General features: G+C 45.4%; 1 protein-coding gene across 3 annotated transcripts in view; it reads left to right on the top strand.

The window, feature by feature from the left end:
• Positions 1 to 5,393: 5,393 nt before the first annotated feature.
• The window catches only part of PLA1A (phospholipase A1 member A), a 29,348-nt gene continuing 7,531 nt past the window's right edge, over positions 5,394 to 27,210 (top strand). For 2 of the 3 annotated variants that reach the window (XR_011234009.1, XM_069475096.1), the window contains exons 1-8: positions 5,394 to 5,535; positions 16,175 to 16,376; positions 18,139 to 18,316; positions 18,817 to 18,925; positions 20,128 to 20,229; positions 22,683 to 22,772; positions 25,071 to 25,238; positions 26,624 to 26,713. Coding sequence is in view for 2 of the 3 variants with exons in the window: in XM_069475096.1 (XP_069331197.1) it covers positions 5,457 to 5,535; positions 16,175 to 16,376; positions 18,139 to 18,316; positions 18,817 to 18,925; positions 20,128 to 20,229; positions 22,683 to 22,772; positions 25,071 to 25,238; positions 26,624 to 26,713 (1,018 nt within the window). In the remaining variant the exon portion in view is untranslated. The remainder of the gene's footprint in view (positions 5,536 to 16,174; positions 16,377 to 18,138; positions 18,317 to 18,816; positions 18,926 to 20,127; positions 20,230 to 22,682; positions 22,773 to 25,070; positions 25,239 to 26,623; positions 26,714 to 27,210) is intronic. The other variant, XM_069475097.1, reaches the window with a different exon arrangement.

Raw genomic sequence — 27,210 nt, forward strand, 5'->3', positions numbered from 1 at the left:
GAGAGTCCCAGTGGGGTAAGATCGTGATAGCGGTAAGCCTGTGCTCTCTTCTTCACCTTCCCACAACTAAGGGGTGAAGTCAGGAGGAACTAGTTGTGAGTCTGAGATCCACATTTGGCAGCAAAGGTAGGGAAGAGGCCGAGCGGAGCCCAGGTAAAGCTGTGAAATGGGCAGAGAATCTTCACTCTCCTCTCAGCCCCTGTCCCTCTTCAGACAGCCTCCTCTTCCTCTGTCCTCATCCTGCCCCTTTGTCCCCATGGAGACCCACCCAATCCTTGGGCCATGATCTGGACCTCTCCACACTGTGCTTGGTCACACGTGTCCCCATTTGCCAAGGTTCTTACTTCACCTTTGTGGGCCTGTGTATCATCTGTACCAGCTGGTGGTCTCAGGCAAGTGCCCCTCTCTCGGGGTCTCTGGGCTTGGATCCATGGACTTTCAACACTTTTCACATCCAAAGAATATGAGTCTACAATGGGGCTGTCTGTAGTTGGGGACAGGATCAAAGAAAGAATCCTTTGGTCTCTCCCAATCCACAGAGCTGCAGATAGAAGTCTGTATTTATTAATAGAAGACTGTGCTTCAAACCAGTGTTTCCCATCATTTGGGCTGGTATGTGGACAACACTCCCCATTGTCAAAGCCAGCAGATGGAGGTGACACAGTGAACCTGTCAGCCCACTTAAGCAGCTGGCTGTGTCTTCTTAAGAGGAATCTTCCTTCTAAAATACACTTAGTAAAGCTCATTTAAATAAAAACTTTACATTCATATTAGTATAGGGGCTATGGCAGGAATAGGGAAGGTAGGACCCGGATGAACGAAATCAAGAAACATGCCCTTGAGCAAACAAATGGATCTCCTTCCAGCAGGGTGATTTCCAAGAGAAACCGTTCTACAGGAGGTGATGTTTTTGGGGTGAGGTGGGCTTTCTGGCATCCCCTTAGCCACCAAGCATCAAATCCAGGAGACCTGGAAGGAGGCCATTCTCTGAAGGTGTGCATTTTTTCCCTGTTGCAGGAAGATGGTAATTGCCACGTAGTTAGGCCTAAGAAAAGGCATGCTCTGTGGTCTTTTGTGGACAGCTGCCATTGAAACCCAGCTCTCAGGTTACAGAGGACTAATGTAAGATGAGGCTAATAGTGCCTACCTTGAGGGATGTGGTGGGCATGAGACTAGGGAACCTATATTTCGTGTAGCAGATAAGGATGTGTTTATTGGTGGCAGTTTTTCAGATTCAAATCCATGCTGTGCCACTTTGTGTAGCCTTGGGAAGTTATTTAGCCTTGCTCTGCCTCTGTTTCCACATGTATAAAATAGGGCTAAGAACAGTACCTACTTTCTGGGATTGTTGTACATTCTACATAGAATAGCATCTGGCACATGATAAGCCCTCAAACAAAAAGTAGAAGGAGACATGTCAACATATACTATCTATATATTAACTAATAGCTTTTAAAAAAAATATATCTAGGGTCTTCTTTCCACCAGCCTGTCATCAAATACTAATAGCAGACCTAGCAGACCAGGGGAAATCCCCAGATGATCACTTACAGCCAGTGCTTTCAGCTCTTGGGAAACTTTTGACATGACCCAGGGGCTCACAGGGTTTTCTCTCCCTTCAGCTTTCTCCTGGTACCACCTTGCACTGCACACGCAATGAGAAGCACTTAAGGATTTAAAGGCTACTACAATTTTCAGTCTCTCTCAACACTTGCAAGCTTGGTGTCACCTGGAAGGCACACAACTTCTCTGTTCTGTCAAAGCCACAAGGGGTCCTTTATCTGAGCAAATGTAAAGCTGGCGTCTACTGTGGGGGCGAAGGCAAAACTTCCCCCTTGCCGTGGGAAGCTTCTCTGAAAACTCAACTCACAACAAACCAGATAAATAAGAATTAATAAGAATTATCAAATTTATTTCAGGTATATGCATGGGGATCGCCTAAAAATGAAGATTCAACTCCCCAGAGGGTTCAGAAGCTTATATGTCTTTCTGGTAAAATGGGTTATGGGAGGCGAAAAGAGGAATTCTGTTAAGGAGCAACAAAGGACCACCAGGGAGGATGAATGGATGGAGACGGAAGACTTACTAGTAAACAGTTCCCTTTTGGAATTGAAATGAGTCTGAGAGGTGGGACACTATATTCTTAAAGAGTCTGTTTAGGTGTGATCACACCCTTGGTCTTACAGGAAGGGAATGAAAAGCACAATTGTAATCCTAGGTGGGTCCTAATCTCAAGCAGATAAAGAAATGTCAACGATTTGGGGGGAGTCCCTGGTGGTGGCGGGTGTGAGGGAAGGTCAGAGAGACCTTGAGGCTTCTTCGGTCAGTCAGGTTTCAATCTGAAATGTCGGTTCTTGGTGCACTCATGGCTGAAGAATGACCAGACACACACCAAAGTAAGGCAAGCACGAAAATGAGATTTATTGAGGAAAGAAGGATAGGATTGTAGAGAAAGAGGAAGACATAGGTTTACAGAGCGTGATATGTACACCACAGATGACGACCAGATCCACTGTGGTAGCAAAGGGAGAGCAAATGGAAGAGGCCAAAAGGGGCCTGGTTATGGTTTGCGTCTTATTTTACAGTGCCTGGATTGGGACCTCCCTCGTGGTTCAGAGGTCACAACCATGGAACCACTTTGATCAGACAGTTGGGAGTTGCATGACCTGAGTCTTAGACTACACATGCCAGGTGTTCTAGGTCACTTCCAGACTCTATGGTACCTATGCTGACTGGCCCATGGGCTAGAGAGTCCTCTGCATTCTTTTGCAACTGGCTCGCTAAGTTATGATTGGCTGATTCATAAGGTATTCCCTCCTCCCCAGGTATGGCAGTTGCTCAGGAGAGGATTAGGATGGGGCAGGGTCAAGATGGGGGCTGGGGCCCATCCATGTCCTTCTTCCCAGGTGGGGCAATTACACCAAGGCAACAGCACCCACTTCCATCCCTAGGGGACCTGGAATCCCTCTCTATCTACCTAACAAATCCAGAATATCAAAATGTCATATTTCGGGGTAAATTTCTAATTTCCTTTGCCACCTATTTTTCTGAGAAAATAGAGACAAAATATAGATGTCTTAAAATGAAACTAAAATTACATGGTTTGGGGTAAAAGGGGCACGAAATGTTCTCTTTTCCCATAAGAATCTGGATTGTCCTAAGCAGGAGGCAGGTTCACCATAAACTGGTTACCAGCTCGCCTGACATAACACACACACACACACACACACACACACGTTACCTGAAGTGGTCTTGTCACTTACAGCTGGGCAGCAGGGACAGCAGAAGCCTAGGATTCATGGGGAGATGGCCCCCCAAGGCTCAGGAGAGTGTGAGGCAGGGACCAAATCTGCAGGTGGCAGGTACAGCCAGGAGCGCGGTTCCCAGGCGTGAAGCCAGAGACCAATGAGGGGAAGGGACTGCAGAAAAACACAGAACACCTGTTAGTCATGTATATCAATTGTGCGGTAACATCCCACACCCCTGTAAGCCCTCTCCCAGACCATGCCAATAAAAGGGAACCACCTGGGAGTCCTTAACCTCTTTCTCCACTCATGGAGACTGACATTCCTCTCTCTGGAACTTCTTTTCACCTTGTATAGTTTCCATCTTTTCTGCAATAAAAGCTCTTTTTGTGGAATTGCTTCCTGTCTGTGGTCACTCTGTCACACCAGCCTGCTGGTGATTCCTCCAAGCAAGGAGCCAAAGAACCAGGACAACAGTCCACCAAGAGGCCAGACCTGACAAGAGCAGCCCTGGGCAAATGGAGACTCATCTGCACACATTGCACCTGCACCACTGCAGAGGGCCAAGGAAGCAGCCTACCTGGGTTTTCTACTCCAGGACAACAGGACACACTTGACTAAAGCTATGAAGGACATCCCGTTTCAGGAGTTGGGCCTGGGAGACTGGAACAGAGCCTAGGCTGTTCTGGCCAGTTCCCACTATCTCAGGATGTTGTATTCCCAGCATATCCTACAGTTATTCTTGAGAACTACAAGCAAGAAAGGGGGGAAAACTGGGTCAGTGCACGGCCACCTGAAAACTGTGCTATGCTATGCTCATACATTATGACTTGTCCTGAGAAGGTGCCTATATGTGCGTGTGCGTGTGTGTTTGTGTGTGTGTGTATGCACATATCACATGCAGTATACACTGTACATCAGGAGTGGAGACTCCAAAATCATGCTCTTCACCTCATATTGGAGAGGAACCTGGCAAAAATTTGGACTTTCTGAAAATCGAGTAGGATAAGGGCTTGAGCCATTCTGGGTTGGGCGCTACAATTTCATGACACATTCTATCTAATGGGGTTATATGCAATCTTAAAGAAAGAATGAGACAGCCTAAAGTATTTTTTTTTAGTGTGAAAAGCAAAGATCAAAAACGTGTATGTAGTAAGTCAATAAGTGTGTAAAAATCTAAAAAGAGTGAGCTAGAATATCTCTAAAAGGATATGCAAGAAAATGGTGACAATGACTGGCTTCTATGGGATCTGGGGAACCTCGGGGAGGAGGATGGAGATTTATTTTTCAACCGCATGCTCTTGTAGTTTTATTTTTTTTCTGAGACAGGATCTCACTGTGTTGGCTGGGCCAGAGTGCAGTGGTGTCATCATAGCTCACAGCAACCTCAAACTCCTGGGCTCCAGCGATCGTCCTTCCTCAGCCTCCCAAGTAGCTGGGACTACAGGCATGCACCACCACACCTAGCTAATTTTTCTATTTTTTGTAGAGACAGGGTTTTGCTCTTGCTCAGGCTGGTCTCAAACTCCTGGCCTCAAGTGATCCTCCCGACTTGGCTTTCCAAAGTGCTAGGATTACAGGCATGAGCCACTGTGCCTGGCCTGAACATCTGTTCTTAGAGGCTGGGCTTTACTTCTAGCCCCCAGATTCTATGAACGTATAGTACTCTCCAGAGCAAACTCCATCTTCCTCCATTCTGTGCATTAAACGTACACTTACCGTGTATTATTGGCTCAGCTCGGCGGTAGACACTGGGGCTTCAAAAATGTAGAGAAGGTCTTTGCTCTCAAGTCGCTCAGATTCTTCCTAGGAAGACAAACAAGTTCACAGATAGTAACTCCAGTACAATGAGGGCTTTGTGGCCACCTGGAGATGAAAGACTTCTGCCTTGGTTATTACTGACATTTTATAAGGGGAAATGGGAGAGGTACAGAAAAGTTTCCTGATCATGTTTGGCTCTGAGAGGAAGGACAGTGTGTTTCAATGTCCCCTGGTTAAAAAAAAAAAAAAAAAGAAAAAGAAAAAGGAAAGTGTATTTGTTTTCATTGAGAAGAAACTGAAAACTCTGGAGTTTGAATAAACAGGAAGACTTTATTTTTCTTTTACCGGTCATGAGGTCAGTTAATGATTAGTGAGACCCGAGTGGACGTCTGGTGAGAGGTCCGGCTGTGGGTCTCCTTGGCCTTAGGCGTTAGGACTTCCCGCTCAGCAATGCCCCCAGGCCTCTGGGGGAGACGCTTCTGCTTGTGGGGGCTTTTTTTGTGGCTCTGTGGCAGCGTTGGACGCTCAGGTAAGCCGGGGGCTCAGGCCTGGGGTGGGACTTATTTCAGTCAACGATCGTATATCTCAAACTACTTATGTAGGACTAACTGCCTGAACGTCCCCTAAAAGTCCTTTGCCTCTCCTGAGGTGAATTTAAAACAGGGGAAAAAACCCTACTATCATAAGAGGAATGATGGTAAACAGGACACTTTCTCAGGTCACAGAAATTGAACTTCCCCTGGTTGTTTGACTCATTTTTCTCAAAGCCATATTACAATCATTTTTTGCCTTACACAAGCCAGGATGATTCTAAGAAAATAAAATTTAATTACAAAATATTCCTTTTCATTCTATAAATAGCCACTGTTCCAAGATATGTTTAATGTTAAAATTTGAATTTTCCAAACTAATAATGATTTTGTTTGTCATTGAGAGTGTTAGATGTCCCTTTTTTTTTTTTCTCATTTCTTTTTCTTTCCTTTTTTCTTTTATTTAAGGCTGGTCAAGTGAAGCAGTAGGAGTGGAGAGGGTACAAAGAAATCTGTAACTGGTTGTGATCAGTTAGTTGTAAACACTACTGCCACTGGACTCAGACCAACCTAGATGTCCTTCTTAATCCTGTCACCCAACTCAAGTTTAGGCTTGCCCTCCGTCTTGGCTGATAGCTAGTCCCTGCTAACCACAGATGCCTGTTAGCACGACTTCCCTCAGATGCCATTTGCATTGTATCTTTCCCCTGCTAAAGAATCAGAAGACACGGGTTCTCGGAAGACTCTCCCCTCCCCCAAGCAGTGGCCCCGTTCTCAGAAAGGTCCCCTCCCTCTGCACCCAACAGCAGATCTTCCCCATAAGACATTTAATTCTCATTCCCCAGCTCTAGACTATGCCATGCTTCTGTCTGGAGTTGCTCATATTGCCTTTGGGTTAATTTCCGTTCTTCACGTCTTCCAAGGGGGCTTCCATGATTGTATCTTCCTTGCAACCCATCATTCCTCTGCTCAGCACCCCTCCTTGCTCCAAAGTTCAATGTGCATGCGTGCGTGCACTCCCTGTATCTGTGGGTGGCTTTTTATTTTTTGACATTAAAAAGAGAAATGAAACATTTATTTAAAAATAGTTTTAGATTTATAGAACAATTGGACATATACTACAGTGAGCTTTCATATAGTCCAAACACATTGTCCCTTATTAATAACTGCTTACATTACGTGGGTGGCTTTTAAAGGTGCTGTTCAGCTTCACATGTGCTCTCTCCTACCACAATAATTTGTCCCTGCCCCAGTGCCTAATACCTCTACCAGGGGGTAACCATACCAGAGAAAAACTATTCTAGAACCAGGGAAGCCCATCTGCCCAGTTCTTTCCCAGGGAATATTGGTGCCCACTTCCTAGAACACTCTCTTTCTCTTTAACACTTTTCATGTCTTTTGACAAAACAGTATTCGAGGTGGGGCACGGTGGCTAACACCTATAACCCTAGCACTCTGTCTTTGGTGATCTTAGTCTGAGTGAGCTAGCCCATAATATTTAGAAGAAAATACGAGAGATTATCTTTATGGGAAGATGGCTTAAATGAGACACCAGAAGCACAAATCATAAGATAAAAGATTGATAAATTTTATTCTCTAGGCTTTTGTAGAAAAACACAAGCAAAAAATAAAAATAAAAAACAAGTCATAGGCTAAAAAGAAGTCTTTTTTGTAATACGTATTATAAACAAGGGATTCGTGTCAAGAATATATAAGGAATCTGACACAAATCAATGAGATAAAATGAACAGGTCAGTAGAAGAGTGAACAAACTACATGAACAAGTTTCATAGAAAAGGAAATCACAATGTATGAAAAGAAGTTCAACTCTATTAATTAGCGCTAAAGGGCAAATTAAAATGACAAAGCCGTAATATTTCATTCCTATCAATTGGCAAAAATTAAATAATCTGGCAACACTAAATACCAGTGAGAGGGGACACAGGATCCTATACATTTCTGGGGGAGATGTAAATTGTATCAGCTGCTTTGGAGAGCAATTTGGCTACACTGGTAAATTACCTTGGGACCCAGTGATTCCATTTTCAGAAACCATCTTAAACTTTTCACATTGTGGTGGGGTGGGGAACCTCCAGCCTCAAGGGTACGTGGGGCCCTCCAGATCCCCAAGTACAGCCCCTCCACCAAATCCAAACTTCCCTTTATTAAAAGGATCTGTTCTGTAAAACTTGGATTCAGTCAAAAGGACATACTCAAGGATCCAGAAGGCCACATGTGCTCCAAAGGCAGCAGGGGACTATATTGTCATATTATTTACTGAACATTATTATGTCTTAAAAGTATTTTATAATTTTTTAAAAATTTACTCATGAAAGAGCAAAAAAAAAGGAATGAAATACATTAAAATGTTAAAATATATTTGTGTCTGGATGGTGGGCTACAGACAATATTTTCTTCCATCTACTTGTATGTATTTTCTAAGCTTTCTATAATAAGTCTCTATTACTGTTTTTAAAAATTCAGAACAGTACAAAGAAGAAAGGGGTGCTGGTGCTGGAGATAGTCCACAATCTCTCTACCTGGGTAATCCCTGCTGATCACTAAAAAGTAAGATTAGAAATCTTAAACTTTCCTGTCCATACTTCTTCTACCCAAAGGCAAATTCTCCTCACATTTTCTTGGATTCTTTTCAGGAAAAAAGTGTATACATAAACAGACATAGATGGCATATACTTATATATTCCTTTGTATTGCTTTTGTAGTGGAAAATACCTAGAATTTAGCCAAAGAGAAAAGAATTTTATTTTGCAAGTTTAAAAACACTGGGGCTTGAAGATTGTGCCAATTAAACTGGAATACAAATCAGATAGAACATACGACCCTTTGGAGAGAAGGAAAGTGGTTAAAGGGAGGAAAGGCCTTAGAACTCCTTCTAGGACACTTTTTTCCTTTTTTTTTGAGACCAAGTCTTACTCTGTTGCCCCGACAAGAGTGCCTCAGCCTCCTGAATAGGTGGGACTACAGGCACACCACGATGCCTGGCTAATTTTTCTATTTTTTGGAGAGATGTGGTCTTGCTGTTGCTCAGGCTGGTCTCAAACTCCTGACCTCAAATGATCTCCTGCCTCGCCTACCAGAGTGCTAGGATTACAGGCGTGAGCCACCACACCCAGCTGTTTATCATTTTCTTTCTCATATTGCCCTTGTCTGGTTTTGATACTAGGTTATTATAACCTCATAAAATAAATTTCTATTCTATGAAACAGCTTATATCATGTAGAGGTTATTTGTACTTTAAAGATTTGGTAGAGTTTTCATATAAAACCATCTGGCTCCAATATATTTGATGGCTAGAGAAAACTCTTGGTTGCCAATTCAATTTTCTGATTCTGTGAGGTTTATGTGGGTTTTCTAGCTCCTCTTGAGTCAGTTTCAGTAAATTATATTTTTCTGGAAAAGTATCCATTTGTTTTAAGTTTTTCAATGTATTTGGGAATTTTTAAGAATATGTTTTAATCCTTGATGTTCTACAGTTATCCTTTGGTCTGCCTAGAATAGCTTGCTTTATTTATTTATATCTTGCTCATTACCCTGAGAATAATTTTTGATTGAAGCACTCATTCCTTTTTTAATTTACAGAAAATTCTTAGCTATTAGCTTTTCAAAATACTGCTTTTTCTCCCATTCTCTTCCTTTAGAGCACTGGTCCCCAACCTTTTTGGCACCAGGGATTGGTTTTATGGAAGACAACTTTTCCATGGACCATGGGATGGTAGGGGGATGGTTTCAGGATGATTCAAGTGCGTTACATTTACTGTACACTTTATTTCTATTATTATTACATTGTCACTTGCCACCCACTGATAGGGTTTTGATATGAGTGTGCAAACAATTGATTTATTATGGTCTCTGTGCAGTCAAACCTCTCTGCTAATGATAATCTGTACTTGCAGCCGCTCCCCAGCACCTGCCCGGCATCACTGCCTCAGCTCCACCTCAGATCATCAGGCATTAGATTCTTATAAATAGCTGCAACCTAGATCCCTCGAATGCGCAGTTTACAGTAGGGTTTGCGCTCCTATGAGAATCTAACGCCACCACTGATCTGACAGCAGGCGGAGCTCCTGCAGTGATGCCAGCGATGGGAAGCGGCTGTAAACACAGATGAAGCTGTGCTGGCTTACCTGCTGCTCACCTCCTTCTGTGCAGCCCGGCTCCTAACAGGCCGTGGACCGGTCCTAAGTACATTATTTATTTATTTACTTTTAATTAATTATTTTTCTTTTTTGAGACAGAGTCTCACTCTGTTGCCCTGCATAGAGTGTAGTAGTATCATCACAGCTCACTGCAACCTCAAACTTCTGGGCTTAAGTGATACTCCTGCCTCAGCCTCCTGAGTAGCTGAGACTACAGGCACGTACCACCATGCCTGGCTAAGTTTTTCTATTTTTGGTAGAGATGGGGTCTGGCTTTTGCTCAGGCTGGTCTCAAACTCCTGACCTCAAGTGATCCTCCCATCCTGGCCTCCCAGGGTGCTAGGATTATAGGCGTGAGCCACCACGCCCAGCCTCTAAGTAAACTTTTTATTAAAGTACAACATATATACAGAAAGGTTCACAAATTCTTACTACACAGATTAATAAATTTTCAGAGCGAATTCACCTGTGTAATCATCATGCAGATCAAGAAATGAAACGTTACCAGGATCCTAAAACTCATCCTCTATGCCCCTTCTTAGTCACTACCACGCCAAAGATAACTATTATCTTGGCATCTAACATACTAGATTAGTTTCATTTGAACTTTTAATTTTAACTTTTTCATTTTAACTTTTCAATGAAAAGTTCGGTTGTGGCCTCTCTCCTCCCCCCGCCCCCCGCCAACCCCCCACCTCTCAGCTCCCCCAGCCGGCTCCCACCGCTCCATCTTCACAGTCTCTCCTCCAGCCAGGGAGCCAGACAGTCCAGTCTTAACCCCTTAGCCAGGCCTGGTCTTTCTATCCTGCCTCCCTAAATAAAGCGCTAGCCCCAGGCAGCAAGTCAATAGCTGTGTTTTGTTTGTTTTGTTTTTGTTTTTGCCCTTCCTTTCAAGAGTTGAAAAGCCCCTCTCCATCGCTGGCTGCAAGGTGGGCCTGGTGCTGGTCCTCACGTCTGACCTTAACAGAGCTGAATTCTTATAACCACTGCCTTCTCCCAGACCTGGCACCCAGCACCATGTTGCATTTCTGTTCTTTTTCTTTTTCGTGAAGGTAGTATTTTTATATCTGAGATCGTCAATGTCTTTTCATCTCTCTCTTTTGATACTCACCTGTCATTGCTCTTTGGTTGGAGTGGTGGTTGGGGAGAGGCAGTATCTGAATGTGATTCACTCTGCCATACTCCATGCTCTTGAATGATTGACAGTTCTATCGTCTTCAAATATTGGCAACTTTTGTCTCTCCCTCTCTAAACTTTATAAACTTTATCCCATTGTATTGTCTTGTTTTACGGGCTAGGACTAGGACAACTAGTATGGTATTTAATAGAAGCAGTGATAGCAGACATTGGTGTTTGTTTCCAGTTCTAAGTGGAATGCTTCTAATGTTTCACCAATAAGTCTGATCCTCAGGCTTTTGGTAGCTATCCTTTCCTACATTAAGAAGTGTTGGGTGTTGAATTTTGTCAAGTATTCTTTTTTGTGCATCTGTTGAGATGATCATTTGGTTTTTCTTCTTAAGTTGTTCATATGTGAGTTATATTAATACATTTTCTAATATTAAAACATCCTTTGATTCTTTGGATTTGACCTTGCTTGTCCATGAAATCCTTTTTTGTTTTTGTTTTTTGAGACAGGGTCTCGTTCTGTTGCCTGGGCTAGAGTGCAGTGGAGTCATCATAGCTCACTGCAACTTCAAACTCCGGGCTCAAGCGATCCTCCTACCTCAGCCTCCTGAGTAGCTGGGACTATAGGTGCATGCCACCATGCCCGACTAATTTTTTTCTATTTTTTGTAGAGACGGGTCTCACTCTTGCTCAAGCTGATCTTGAACTCCTGACCTAACGCGATCCTCCTGTGTCGGCCTCCCAGAGTGCTAGGATTACAGGCCTGAGCCATTGTATGGGGCCCATGATGTACTTTTTGTTCATGTTATCCTTGATGAATTTAGATTTGCTGAACTTTTATCTAGGATTTTTTGTGTCTATGTTTAGAAGTGAAAGTGGTGTTTAGATTTTCTTTCTTCTTCTGTCCTTGTCCAGTTTTGATATTTTGGTTATTATCATAGTTGGGAATCTGTTTCCCTCCTAGTTCTATTGCCTGGAGCAATATAGGGACTTTGGGATTGGTAGAACTTCCTGAAAAACTGTCTTGCCTGTTAGAGCTTTTTGACAGATAGATTTAAAACTACAGATAATATTTGATTATCTGTTTTTTCTTTCTTAGTAAGCTTTGGTAAGTTCTATTTTTCTAGGAAATTATCCATTTTCTAGAAAAATATTCATATTTTCAACTTTTGGGTGGGTATAAATGTTCTTTTATGGTTTAAAAAATCTACTTTGTCTATAATTATATCCCCTTTTTACTCTTGATAGTGTTTACTTGTGACTTCCTTCTTTTTTCCTTACTCTGTCTTATCAAAAGCACATCTAGTTCATTGTTCTTTTCAACAGACCAGCTTTTGGGATTTATTGTGTTGGCAGGTACTATTCTAGGCAGCAGACTGAATAAAATGGATAAAAATCCCTGCCTTGTTGGAAAGTACATTCTAATGGAGGAGACAGTCAATAAACAATGAATATAATCAATTAGCAAATTCCATAGTAGATTAGAAGGGGATGATTGCTAAAAAAATAAATTGATCAGTGTCAGGAAGACTGAGAGAAATGAAGTGAGGAGTGTAAGCAGGTTCCAATTGAAATAGGATGGTTAGAGCAGCAAAGGTGGCATATGACAAGCAAAGTCTTGAAGGGAGAAGGGGGTGAGCCATGTAGGTACCTAAACGAAACACATTCCAGGCAGAAGGCACAGCCAGTGCAAAGACCTCCCAGGAACCTGTCCAGGAGGAGGGTGAGCAAGGAGGACTCCTGGCTGGAACAGAGTGAGCGATAGATTGTAGGCTAAGACAAAGGGCCCTTAGAGCAGGCGGATCAGATCACAGAGGGCCTTGTAGTCATTGTTGGGACTTCAGATTTTTTTTTCTTTTTTATTTCAGCATATTATGGGGGCACAAATGTTTAGGTTACCGTATATTGCCCTTGCCCCACCCGAGTCTGAGCTTCAGATTTTAATCTGAATGAAAATTTCGACTTTTGCCCAGAGATGGGACATGACTTACTTTTTAAAAAGATAAACCTAAGTGGCTGGTTAGCTCAGTTGGTTAGAGCGTGGTGCTGATAAAAAGATAAACCTGGTTCCTGTGTTGCAAATAGACTGAAGGGGCCAAGAGTGAGGATGGGAAAAGCAGTTACAGGCTAGGGCAGTAATTTTGGGAGATGATGGTGGCTTGGACCAGGGTGGGTGGTGAGAAGTGTTGGATTCTGAATATTTTATTCTGATGGTCAAGCCAATGGGACGGACTCACTTACCATTTATATGTGGGATGTGAGAGAAAGGGAAACTCAAAGAGGTCTCTAGGAAGTTTGGCCTAAGAAACTGCAATGACTGAGTTCCTAACCATGTTGTTCGTGTTTCATAGTTTTCTGTTTCTTTAGTTTCAACTATTGTCTTTATATTTCTTTCCCTATACTTCTTTATTTGGAGTTGCTGTAGTGTTCTTTTCCGAGTTAAGAGATTAATTTACCTAATCTAAATGTTTCCCATTTCCCCGCTAACGTTTGTGTGTAAGGTTATGTATTTCCCCCATTGAAAGATAACTGTAGACACATTAAGATTTTAAAGAGGTTTTGTTTTGTTTTTTTTTGTTGTTGTTGTTGTTAGCAAACAGTGATGCATGAATTGGGCAGCTCCAGACTGAAAGCTTTTCAGGGCTCCACCGAAGTGGCATGAGGAGAACATTTTATAAGGTGCATGTGGAGCAAGGCAAAGGAGATATTTGATGAGTTAAAGTGGAGCAGTAGGCTGGGTGTGGTGGCTCATGCCTGTAGTCCCAGCATTTTGGGAGGCTGAGATGGGAGGATCTTTTGAGCCCAGGAGTTAGAGGCTATAGTGAACGATGATTGTGCTGTTGCACTCTAGCCTGGGTGACAGAGCAACACCCTGCCTCAATCAATCATTCAATCAATGGAGCAGTAGCCTAAGGCCCCTAGTGAGAGGTTGGTTGGCAGCTTCTGATTGGTAAACCTTAAGTTTCCTTTTCCTAGGGTACAGCTGTTCACCATGAGTTGGGGTGTAGTTAAGCTTCTCTAGGAACTCAAACACTAGAGCTGCCTCAGTCTAATGGCCTCCCAATTCATTATCTTAATGCCTCTAAGTGCTGTTTTAGCACTTAGAGGTCTTTGCAAGTTTTGATATGTACTCATTTTATTGTCATTTAGTTTTTAATATTCTCTAGTTCCATTGTGATTATCCTGTAAACCATACATTGCTTAAAAGGGTGGTTTTACATCTCCAAATGTATTTTAAAATACCTTTTGTTATTGATTTTTTTTTTTTTTTTTGAGATAGGATCTCACTCTGTCACCCAGGCTGGAGTGATTGCAGTGGTGTGATCATACCCACTGCAACCTCGAGCTCCTATAGGCGTGTGCCACCACACTTGGCTAATTTTTTGTAGAGGTGGGGTCTCACTATGTTGCCCAGACTGGTCTCAAACTCCTGGCCTCAAGCGATCCTCCCACCTCAGCCTCCCAAAGTGCTGGGATTATAGGCATGAGCCACTGTGCCCAGCCTTGTTAGTGGTTTCTAATTTTATTACGTTTTATTTAGGTAATGTGGTCTGGATGATTTTGATTCTTTGATGATTATCTGAGCTTGCTTGTGATATATTATGCTCATTTAAAAGGACTCTTAATTCTCTGATGCATCTAGGGTTCCCTATAGGACCAATAGAGCAGATTTATTAATAACATGGTTCAAACCTCATGCTCAAGCAGAGTCCTTTCATTCTCTTTAAGGAGCCAAAGGCTGGGGACGGCAGATACGGTAGTAGACTCAGGGGTCTTTCTCTCCCATGTACTGCGGGCCACATTCCCAGAGGGCTTGATCTCAGGAGTGTCCAAGACCTGGCTACTCAGAAGGGCTCGGCATGGGGACTGGGGATGAGGCTTGGGACTCAGAAGTGGTGATGGGGAAACCTCTGGGCCACCTCAGTGCTGCTCTAGAAGGCCTTGCTGCAGGAGGTATTCTCCAAGGGTGGGGTTCCCCCCATTTACTCATAGCACCATATCCCAGAGCATCCCAGGCCCACCTACCTCTGATGGTAAATAATCTCTCCAGAAACCTAAAGGTGCTGTCTTACTTGGCAAAGGGGCCCACACAAACCGAAGTCTTCAATCTGGACCTGTCCTCTGAACAGCTGATTCTGTGAATTGCTTTGTCCTGCGGCAGTAATGCTTGGTAGCCGCCAACAGCGCCACAACTGGGCTGTATGCTGCAGGTCAGTGCTCCCTGTTGCTCCTGCCTGTCTCCCTGTGGGCCGTGTGGGAGTCAGGGACCGCACATCTTCATCACAGAAGGGGACATGGGGGAAGAATGCTGGGTATTAAAGACAGGCCAGATTTTCAGCTCCCTGGGAAGTAGGAGTTTCACGCCGCCTTTTGTGTTCAGTATTTTAAAAGGCCCTTTAATGACCTTGGACAGAAAATGTCAAGTTTAAAGGTATCTATTGGAAGGTGCTATAGAGTAGGTATAGCTTGTTAAGCTCTTTTCCATGGGCTGGGCACTGGAAGGCTATGGCCTGGCTCTGGACCGCTAGGGAGGACAAGAAGTGATTAAGCTGGAGCAGGGAGTTTGAAATCCTTCTGGGATGGAGTGTTCAGACCAGAGTCAGCCTGGTCCCCAGGGTGACTTCCCATCTGGTTGCCCAGGGCTCCTTTTAGAAGTCTCTGTTAGTTTTACTGGGGCTGCCTTAACAGGGCAGGTTGGGTGGTGTAAACAATGGAAATGTATCGTTCTACAGTCATGGAGGCTGGAAGTCTGAGATCAAGGTGTCAGCAGTGTTGGTTCTTTCTGAGGGCCGGGAAGGAAGGATCTGCTCCCAGCCTCCTCCTTGGCCATCTATAAGAGCTGTCTTCTCCCTGTGTCTTCACATCGTCTTCCCTCTGTCTGTGTCCACACTTCTTCTTCTTAAAAGGACACCAGTCATATTGCATTAGGGCCCACTCTAGCAGCATCATTTTACTTTAATTACCTTTGTAAAGACCGTATCTCCAAATACCTTCTGGGGTATTCGGGGTTAGGGCTTCAACATATGAAATTTGGGAGGTGAAACTCAATTCAGCTCGTAACAATAGCCATTCCACCATGGCATTTAATCTCTCTCCTCTAGTTGAGCAGCATTCGTAGTCTCTGTTATTTTTTCATTTTCATATCGAATATGAAAAATATTCACAGGTTTTGATTACAGAAGTGACACAACCTTTAATAAATGATGAGTGATTATTGCCCTAGCTGACTGATGATAAACCCCATGCCTGTAAGCCCCTGTTTCTTTCTTCCTTCTAAGGACATCTTTCTTCCTTCTGCGAACAGATGACCTCATTTTGGATGCTTCTTGTTTTGTTTTGTTTTGTTTTCCTCCAGGGGATGCACCTCGTACCCCACAGCCCAACTGCACTGACTTCCAGAACGCCAGGCTCCTTCAAGGCACCCATCTCGATGTCCGGTTTCTCCTCTTTACCCCTTCGGATCCTAGCTGTGGGCAGCTACTGGAAGAAAGTAGTGACATCCAAAACTCTGGGTTCAATGCCACTCTGGGAACCAAACTAATTATTCATGGATTCAGGTGGGAGCTAACCAACCAACCAATAGGCTCTCTCAGCTAAGAACTCTCAAGTGACCACAATGCCATAAGAAGTTAGTGAGGAGCAAGAGGAGGAATGGCTTTACTGACCATTACATGTTCCATCACCCACATCCTGCTGTCTTTGAAGAGGTCTCATGTCAACGTGCACACACATTACGTTGCTTATTCTTGTTGGTCACATACATCACCCCTCCACCCAGTCTTGTCTACACATTCACAGACATATACATGTCTGGACAAGCCACTCTACATGTGGAGCCTCGGTTTCCATATCTGAATTCAAGGGGAGGTTGTAGGGTTGGTCTCAGCGATCTTCTTTTCCCTGAAGTGTGGGTTGCATGACATGATTCAACTCAGATAATGAGATCAGAGGCTTTTTGCAGTTGCTCAGAGGTAACAGCATGGTGTTTTTACCCACAGTTTTATTTCCTCTTCTTCACTTCTTCCTTGATTTCATGACTGATGAAACTGGTTCTCAGGAGCCAGGCACTTCTCTTTTGAAATTTCTCTGATGCCCTACAGTCCACATTTTGTTGTAATATATCATCACTGAGTCTCAATTCAATCACCATCCTTCCTTCCAACACTTTTTCTCCAAAGCTCCCTGACAAGGCTGGAAACAGAGGAAGGTGGGAGGAAAGAGGGAGCGAGTATGTTGAAATGGTAGCAGGATGGAGCAAGTAGATTTGGGGGCATCCGATGATGAGGTAGGCACAAAGGCAGCACTTGGAAAATCTCCATTTCCTGAGCCCTGGCCTCTCTCTGCCTCTCAGATCCATGGACTCCAGGTACCCAGCCACATACTTCCTTAGACATCCCACCTCGCTCTTAAAATCTCTCCTCTAGCAAACCTTACATTCAGCCACTATCCAAGGCTGAGTGTGTGCCTCTAACCCAGGGCTAACAGAGCTAGAGAGCTCGTTGGGCTGGGTGCTCTGTCTGCTCCTGAATCCCCCCGACCCCAATGCCTGGTGCACACCCAGGGTGCACTCCTCTGTCCACACGATCATGCTCTCATTGCTCCCCTACTGGGGGCCATGAAAAAACCTTCTTTCATGATCGTAATCTGTTTTTTAGAAATCTGAGATTTCTAAAAAAATTTTCTATCATTCTCCTATTCCTAGAGAAGTCCTTTTACACTGTAAGTTCCAGAAGGGTAGGGACTCTATCTTATTTGTCTTTATTTTTTGGAAAGCACCTAGCATACTGCCTGGCCCACAGGTACTCAATAATTGTTTGTTGAATGAATGAATGGGTGAGTGAAAGAAAGAAAGAATGAATTAATATGAAAAGGAAAGATCCTATATTCTAGAATGAGAATTAAGATTGCACACATTAACTCTAAGGTACAAAGCTATCTTTTTGTTTCCACACATAACGAAAACGGGACAGTGCAGTGCCTGTAGTCTTTGGAGTTTATGCTTTGCACAAAGGTGGCTGAGTGAAGGCTGACGGGGCTGAAATCCAACCTGAGTTCTGAACCCCAGCATCAGGGTGCATTTACCTGGAACAAAAGGCACATTTTTATAATTTGCACAAAGGCTCCACATGTGCTGGTGGAAGGTCTGGCAACTTTGGAATTATGCCCTCCCTGTGCTCAAAGTGCTGTGTGATTTATTCCTTACATCCTCCCTCCCTTAGTTTTGACTTATTTTCTGGGTTTGAGATGCTAGAGGTTTTCAGGACAACGGATAACATCTTGGCAGGTAATTTTCCTATCCTTTTTTGGCCCCATGTTCAGGGTTTTAGGAACAAAGCCTTCCTGGGTTGATAAATTTGTTAGAGCCCTTCTGCGTGCAGCAGATGCCAACGTGATTGCCGTGGACTGGGTGTACGGGTCTACGGGGATCTACTTCTCGGCCGTGGAGAATGTGGTTAAGCTGAGCCTGGAGATCTCCCGTTTCCTCAGGAAACTTCTGGTAGGTGCAAAGGAGTTTATGGTGAGTTGTGGTTGCTTACGGAGGAGAGAGGGGTCGGAAAGTAAAAAGCACCACACGAGGAGGCTCGGGGTCGAAGCAGAGCCACATAGTGGCATGTTGGTCTTGGGTTCAAGTCTTGACTTTGCCACTTAGAGTGCTGACCTTGGGCAGGTCACTGGAGCTCTGAGCCTTCGGCTGCTCCCCTGCAAAATGTGCCATTGCACACTACACAGCGAGTGCAGATGGCCTGGCATTTAGTCACCCCTCAAGAGGGAACGGCTGTGATCCTTACTCACACACAAAGGAAAGCTGTCAGTGAGGAGCCCAGGAAGAGAGGAAGTGATTAATAATGACAGCTCTGCCCTTTTTTCCAGAAGCACATGTGGCCAGTGTGTCATGCCCAGGGCCCTTGGCTGCTGAAGCCTTGGGGGAAAGTGTGTCACTGTGAAGCCAGCAGCGGCTGTGGCTGACGTATGACTCACTGTCCATGCCTGTCCTAGGCGCTGGGTGTGTCGGAGTCCTCCATCCACATCATTGGTGTTAGCCTGGGGGCCCACGTTGGGGGCATGGTGGGACATTTCTACAAAGGCCAGTTGGGACGAATCACAGGTAACATTTCTTCCTGCCCATCCTCTCAGGGTTTAGAGCTATAGAGATTGCCCTGGAAATGCTTCTTCTGAGGGAGCGAAAGGAAATGTTGACCCTTTGTTTTCATCATCAAGTCATCTTTTACCACTAAAATTTATTTATTGTGATCCTTTTGCATAAAACGATATTGTATTATTATTGCACGATCTCTAATATCAGTGTGAGAGGCCACGTATTTCCTTCTGAGCCTCAGTTTATACATCTATAAAATGGGTTGTAACAGCACATACCTCCCTGGCCCCACTGCGGAAATCACCTTTAGACAGTTTTGTTAACCACCTGTGGGGTTGTGGAGGACTTTATGCTTCCAGATCCACCCTCAGTCAGTAAGGGATGAGAGTTGCATGATAAACACCCAAGCTTCCTGGGCCCTCCGCGGGCAATTCTGAGTCGTGTCCATAGAATCCTCAGAAGAACCCCAGTGTGACCAGACTCAGCTGCCCACAAGGCAAACTTACTCAATATTTTGTTCACTCTCTGACTTGTTTTCCCACTCCTTCGCCATGCTTTCTGTCACCTTCTCCCAGATAAGCTACCTGCACTTTGAATCCCTGTGGCCGGGTCTGCCTTTTTGCTGGGGGAAGGAGGAAAGGGATTCAAACCAAGCCATGGGAATAGTAGTATCTACTTCACTGTGTTGCTGTGAGGACTAGAGTCTAGAAAACTGTCGAGCACAAGGCCTGGCACAGAGTACCTACTCAGAAAAATTGTAGCTATTGCTGAGCTCAGTGGCCCACACCTATAGTCCCAGCTATTTGGGAGGCTGAGGTGGTAGGATTGCTTGAGGCCAGGAGTTCAAGGCTGCGTAAGCTACAATCATGCCACTGTACTCCAACCTCGGTGACAGAGCAAGAACCTGTCTCTAAAATAAAATAAAATAAAATATTACTTACATTAACTCTTACCAACTTGTTTGGTGTTATCAGGCTCATTTTAGAGCCAGAGAAACAGACTGAGTCAATGAGAAGTTACCTGTAGAGAGACAACAGGGAGTGGGGTTTCCGGGGTAAGTTGGTCCTGAGCTAGTTCTGCTGACCCTGGGGTCCTTGTTGGAAGACTCTATGACCTGAACTGGAAGGGCTGCCAGGGGAGGTGGGTGGTGGACCCATCAGTGTTCCTGTAGCTGAGAGGAGAGGGCCCCTGATATCAGTCTGTCCTCGCAGGCCTGGACCCCGCTGGACCCGAGTACACCAGGGCCAGCCTGGAGGAGCGCTTGGATCCTGGAGACGCCCGCTTTGTGGAAGCCATCCACACAGATACCGACAGTGAGCTGGGGTGACCTTCCTGGGGTGAGGGAATGAGCATGGGGCAGGGTTGGGGGCGAGGAGGCTGGCATCCTGCTGTGTGGCCCTGGGCAGAGGTGCCTGCCGCTCTGGCTCTCTGACTTTCTGTTGCTCAGTGAGGAGTTTAGCAGCGTGGTATTGAAAGTCTCTTCCACCTCTGTCATTCTGTGACCGCTGAAGAGAATGGATTTATTTTTAGCCACCTGAAGGCAAGAAGATTCTCCCTCATACACTGAAAATGTTTGGTTGGGAGTCTTACCTCTGATTCAACTCCAAACCTTGTACTGGGGAGAACACCGCTGCCTGGCTGACTTATGGGAAAGTCACGCTGCTTTTTCGATGGGTGTGCCCGGCCCCGGGGGATTGGGCCATTCCACTGCCCAGGCACAGAGGCCTGTCAGGACGTCCCTCCTCCCCAGAGGACAAGCCCAGCCCTTCGGTCCAGTGGAGAATGGGAATCCCCTTCCAATAGTGACCAACACAGGAAAGACCCCCAACTCTCAATCCATTATGATCAAACTACGCTTTTCTGACCAACCGGGAAAGGCGGTGGGCATTCTTGTTCACTCTACTCCATGTCAAATGCCCATGGAGTCTGTGCCAGGCACGGTGCTCAGTGTGGTGGTGCAAGGAGAAATAACTTTTGTCCCTGACCGGAGGAGCTTGCAGTTCAAGTGAGAGATGTTCCTTCTCATTCCCTTTGGTCAGACGCCTCCTTTTAGCATCCAAGACTCACAGATTCATGATTCTGGAAGAAACTCGTGCAGTCATACTGTCTAACCCTCTTTCCCGCCTTCATTTCACCAACAGGAAACCAAAGCCCACAGGCCTGCCTAGCCATATTTTGTTAATTTACCTTGCTAATTAATAAAGTAAATCTTTTCTTTTCCTAAATTTGCTAAGTAGGTGACTTATTTGGTCACCATTTATCTGAGCTAGGCCTCTCAGGCCCCCTCAAAATTGGAACCTCCTCCTGATGTGACTAAAAAAAAATTATTCTATTATTCAATCGATATTTATTGAACTATGTAGCATGCACTGAGAAAACTGCAATGAACAAGACATCGAATAAGACCTCTGCCCACGTGGAGCTTACCGGCTATGTGGGCAGGCACTCACTCATCTCTCCATTCAATAATATTTATTAGGCACTCACCACGTGCCAGGTACCATGCTAGGTATTGAGGATAGAGCAGGAAAAAAGACAGGCAAAGGCCCTGCAGTGGTGGAGCTGTCCAAGGAAACAGACAAGATAGTTACGCACTGTGATTATTGTAGTGAAGCAGACGTGAGAGAGGGTGACCTGGGGAGGGTCTACTTCAAACAGGATTACCGGAGAAAGTCTGTCCAGGGAGGTGAGACTTAGCGGGTGAGAGGGAGTCAGCCCTGGGAAGAGCTGGGAGAAGAGCATTCTAGAAAGGGAGGGCAGCCAAAGTGAAGGCCTGGACAGGGGAGAGGATGTGGCTTGTCCAGAGACAGGAGAGAGGACCCCGCGTGTGGCTAGAGCGCAGTGGGGGGAGGCAGAGGTACAGAGAGAGGCTGGAGAAGAGGGAGCCCGTCCAGCCCGGCCCTGGCAAGGAGTGCAGTGAGCACAGGGCGGTGACTGAGGCTCCTCTGCCGAGAGTGGACCATGGGAGGCACGAGGGGAAGCCCCGAGGCCCTTAGAGGGTGGTTGCAGTAGTGGTCTGGGTGAGAGATGGTGGTGGCTTGGGCAACGGGTGTGGCAGTAAAGATGGGAGAAATATATTTTGGGGGTAGATCTGACGGGATGTGTGGTGGGCAGCACGTGGGCAGGAGGGCAAGGCAGGACTCCAGGACGGTTTCTAGGTCATGGCTTAACCCCTGGGTAGATGGCGTTAAACAAGTAACACACGGTGAATGTTGTACAGTAGTGACAGGCGACATGACGGAGACGATCGGGGTCTTCGGCACTTGGGCCTGACCCAGTCTGAGGGGTCGGATGAGCTGAGATGGAGGGTCAGGGACGTGGCCACGAGGATGAGATGAGGCTGCAGTCTCTCTCTTGAACTCAGCTCTTGGGCCACATCCTGTTTCCACTTAGGAGAGCACAAAAACACGTTTTGTGGGAGACTAGAAATGTGGCCCCAAACACATTTATCCGAGCTATTCCTCGAAGGAAAACAGGAACTATTCAATGATGAAATTGACCAAGTGTATAATATATACTGATTTATAAAAACGTGTGTAAAGGAATTTAAAAAAAAAATTAGGCAAATATGAGTGTCTTATAAATGGATTCTTCTTTGGTTCCTTTCGGCATGGAAAACCCCCTTTAGAAAACCGTCGGAGGGCTTGTACCGGGAAGTCTCAGCACTTCGGAGTGAGGGGGGCTCTGCTGCCAGCGGGCCCTTATGCGGGACCTGGAAAATATCCCCCTGAAATAAGGAAGTTAACAGAGCTCTGCCTCCTTCCAGATCTGGGTATCCGGATTCCCGTCGGCCACGTGGACTACTTCGTCAACGGAGGCCAAGACCAACCCGGCTGTCCCACGTCCATTTACTCAGGTCAGAAAGCCAGAGGGAGGCGGTGTTTGGCTGCCCCAGAGGCTGGAACTCAGCAAGAGCCTTCGCGTTGAGTCAGCCAGTCAGTGTGGGCCACGAGCATCTTCCTGACGGCATCCTTTGCCGTGTCCCACAATGTCTTACTCAGCACATACCGAATGGGTTAAGTAAGCCACGGCCAGCTAAGAATGGATTGTTCAGTTTTCTTATATTCTTCTTACGAATATAGCCAAGATATCAGCATTTTACATGAAAATTTAAAATGCTGATCTCTATTATTATTGTTTTATGTTTGTTTTCAAGATAGAGTCTCACTCTGTTACTGGCTAGAATGCTGTGATTTAGCATAGAGGTTATTGAAACCAATAACTTCTGTTTTTCCCTGAGCCTTGGTTTGTGGCACAGTCCACAGCAGCTGCATCCTCTATAGAGCCTAGTTGTGGCAGAATCAAGCCAATGTGCCCAAAGCTAGATACCTGAAAGATCAATTCACTGCATGATAATTTCACCAAATTTACTAAATCTAACACTTCTCTAAAATTGTTTTCAAGATAATCTTTAAAAAATGTTTTTTAATTTAGTTACTCTTTTTGTTAGAGATGGGATCTTGCTATGTTGTCCAGGCTGGCCTTGTACATCTGGGCTCAAGGACTCCTCCTGACTCAGCCACCCAAGTAGCTAGGACTACAAGCGCACCCCACCACATCTGGCTAAGACAATTTTTTGAACACATTCAATGAATGTACATTTTTACTCTTCTAAATATATTCTTCTGGAATGTTATTTTTGAATATGTTAATTGAATCTGTCCTTCTTAGCTTTATTTTAAATAATATTAAATTTGTCAAAAGCTAAGCCTCAGTGATCATTTAGTTTTCTTATATTCTTCTTATGAATATAGCCAACATATCAGCATTTTATCTGAAACTTTAAAATGCTGATCTCTGTTTACTATGGCTTGATTTCTTTCTTTCCTTTTTTTTTTTTTTTTTTTTTTTTTTGAGACAGGGCCTCACTCTTTCAGGCTAGAGTGCAGTGCTGCAATCATTGCTTACTGCAACCTTGAACTCCTGGGCTCAAGAGATCCTTCTGTCTCAGCCTCCCAAGTAGCTGAGACTACAGGCACATACCATCATGCCCAGCTAATTTTATTTTTTTATTTTTTGTAGAGCTGGGGTCTTGCGGTGTTGCCCAGGCTGGTCACAAACTCCTGGCCTCAAGCAATCCTCCTGCCTTGACCTCTCAAAGTATTAGGATTACAGACATGAGGCACACCTGGCCTCTATTTACTATGAATATGTTTTAGTCTTTCCTTCTTTACCAAATTTTGAACATTTTAAGGATTCTTTTGACAATTTTGTTGAATAACCACTAATCTACTTACCAAATTTACAAGTTTTCCAAAAACATGCTTCTTTTAATAACCTATAAAGTTTTCAGCAATTCTGATCAAATGGGATAGTTCAGTTGCAATGGCTTTTGAAAATTTTGGTGGCATTTTCGTTGACTACTTTTTATTTTTTCCTCATAACACAATTTGAGAAGGGTTTAGTTTGTCTCTGGCCCAGCTCCCTGGAAGGAGCTTATTCATGGAAAGTGTCCCAACCACAGGGGACAAGAAAGTCAACAGCTCAGCCTCAATTGCAGGGCCCAGAGAGGGGGGTCCCAAGGTGCAGGGTGAGTCTGCAGACTTGAGAGGCCTGGAGTTATATCTCATTACATACTTCTTAGCCCCAGACAATTCATCCAAGGTAGGTTACTGCAAACTTAAATAGTAAACAACAAAGCCAAGTTTTTGGTAAATTGGGATATTTCGCAAATTCAGTGTGTCAGTCATTCACCTGAGGCCAGGTGAGCCTCAGCACATTAGATTTAGAGACTGGCCATGAACTGCTGCTGAGTGCCTTGGTGGTCTCATTGCTGGGTTGAGTATAATGAGCTTGTATGTGTGGTGATGACTGTAAAAATACGTACAGATATCCGTCTTGCAATGGAGTCAGTCCCTTCAACTCTGCACACTCCAGACGTTCTATGAGAGAGGGTTTGCATGGCCACTTAAGAATGGGGTTCAAATTGAGGAATTTACTTGATAGATTAAGCTTATGTACTGCAGGAAAATTAAAAGGAAAATGGGCAATGCAGGAACCATGTCATTCATGTTTTAAAAATGCGGCTCAGGGGACATCCTGTTTATTTATATCTTGCATAAATATAAAATTCAATAGCCTTCCAGTAAGTAGCGTGGAGGGACTTTCCTTTAGTTTCGACTGAAACCCTTGTTGTGGTTTTTTCTCTGCTCAGGTTACAGTTATCTGATCTGCGATCACATGCGGGCTGTGCATCTCTACATCAGTGCCCTGGAGAATTCCTGCCCGCTGATGGCCTTTCCCTGTGCCAGCTACAGGGCCTTCCTTGCTGGACAATGTCTGGATTGCTATAATCCTTTTCTGCTTTCCTGTCCAAGGATAGGTAAAATGTCACCCCTTTGGTTTCCTTTGACATTTGGGGAAAGTTCAAGTCCTGCCAGTTGTCACCTCTTAATGTCCTGGCCTCCTATGGTCAAGAAGTCTAGCCAACTGGGGGAAAAGAAAATGAAGCAATGAGGTGCTCAGCCTGTTCTCCTGGGAGCAGGTGTTGGCCTCATGCCCCAGCCCTCACCCTCTCTACTGCTGCCTGCCCTGCACACCCTGTCCCACGTGCAGGGCCTCACCTGCAAGTCCAGCCTCAGGACGCTCTCCAGAAGCATTGGTGTGGTCCGAGCCCCTGTCCCCACACTCAGAGCAGATGCTTTCCATAAATCTTTCCTGCTAGGCCAGCCATTCTCCAGCTCTTCATTGACCCTAAGTCTGTGTGTTGTGGGGAATCCCCTAGAGTGGCACACAGAACTGCTTTAGGGCGTGAGGTTGTGTGGCCACGTGCCAACCGAGGGCTGCCTCATTGCTGGGAGGCTTGGGCACCCTCCTGGATGATCCAGACCTGTCTGAGGACAGGACTCCAGGAAGGCCATGGGATCTGGCCTCTAACTCACCTGTACAGACCGTTGCTGTGAATATCCTGGGGTTATCTAGGATTAAGAGCTCCAGGAAAAAAGTCCTATGTAGTGGAAATGGTGGCTCCCCCTCCCACACTGTCCCCTCTGCGGGACCCCTGGCTGCCACTCAGAACCGCAGCAGCCTGTCATGGCTTACATGAATGAAACGGATACCAGCTCAACAAAATGTTAAAGTCGGGTCGCTTCCCACGTTCAAACAAGCCAACATTATTTCCTACTCACTGGGCATATGTCACAGTTACCCCCATGGGATGGACCCAATGATGTAACAGCCACCTCCCCCAGTCTGCCCGCCCCACCTCTCATTGTACTTTCCCTCGCACGGAACAGCCCGCCATGCTGACTACTTGTGCTCCCAACCCCCCATGCCTCTATCCGAACCACACTCTCTGCCCGGGACGCCTTCTCCCCGCTCGCCACCCACTAGTCTGCAGGTCAAACACCTCCCCACTTCACTGTGCTCCAGGGCACAGGACACAAGGGCCATGAAAACATCCGTCATATAGATCGGTTTTGCAAGTTAGAGACGTACTTTCGGATTTCTTATAATTACCTACCAAGAACGGGCCAGATGATCTAAAGAATGTACTTCCTGTTTACATGTGGGTTTATCCCCTGCCCCCCGACTGGACTGAGTTTGTGGGATCCTGGGCTTCACCCCAGAGTATGGCACATCATGAGCATACAGTGTAGATGTCTGTGGAAGAAACGGGTGCACGGATTAATAAATACAGGGCTGGGTGCTGTGGGACCCTGGAATGGCCTCCTGAGGGCTCTGCTGTCTTTGCTTCTTTATTTCCAGGGCTGGTGGAAGAAAGTGGTATAAAGATAGAGCCGCTTCCCAAGGAAGTGAAAGTCTACCTCATGACCACTTCCAGCGCTCCATACTGCGGTGAGTAGCGGGGAAATGCGTGAGCTCAGCTCTGCCGATGTGCCGGCTGGAAGAGTCCAGGGTTCCAGCTTGCGCTGTGTCCAACCCAGTGTGTAGCTGAGGTGGGGTGAAGGGCGAGGGTGCAGGTATCACGGGAGGTGGGCAGCAGCTCCTGATCTGAACCCCAACTTGTAGAGTGAGCTCAACCGATGCTCTACAGGTAAGAACGTGGGGGCGTCTTACTGTCTAGGTCCTGATCCTAGTTCCTCTAGCCCTCCGGTGGGCGTTCTCCCCTGAGGGGTATTTGGGAGTGGCCCCCGTCCTCCTCTTCCTGCACACTTCTCTCCCCGCCTCAGTGGCCATCGTACGTGCCTCCCGCCCTGGCAACCTGCCTAAGTCAGGGTCCCAGAGGGATACTGAGCCTGGCGCTCTGCCCTCCTCCCCTGCACAGACACATTCCAGCGGCTCACTGTTGTTCCCAACCACTGCATTTCTTCAAAGATGCCCATGATTGTAAA

This window comes from Eulemur rufifrons, chromosome 7, assembly GCF_041146395.1.
Source record: "Eulemur rufifrons isolate Redbay chromosome 7, OSU_ERuf_1, whole genome shotgun sequence".
In the NCBI taxonomy this organism is placed as follows: domain Eukaryota; kingdom Metazoa; phylum Chordata; class Mammalia; order Primates; family Lemuridae; genus Eulemur; species Eulemur rufifrons.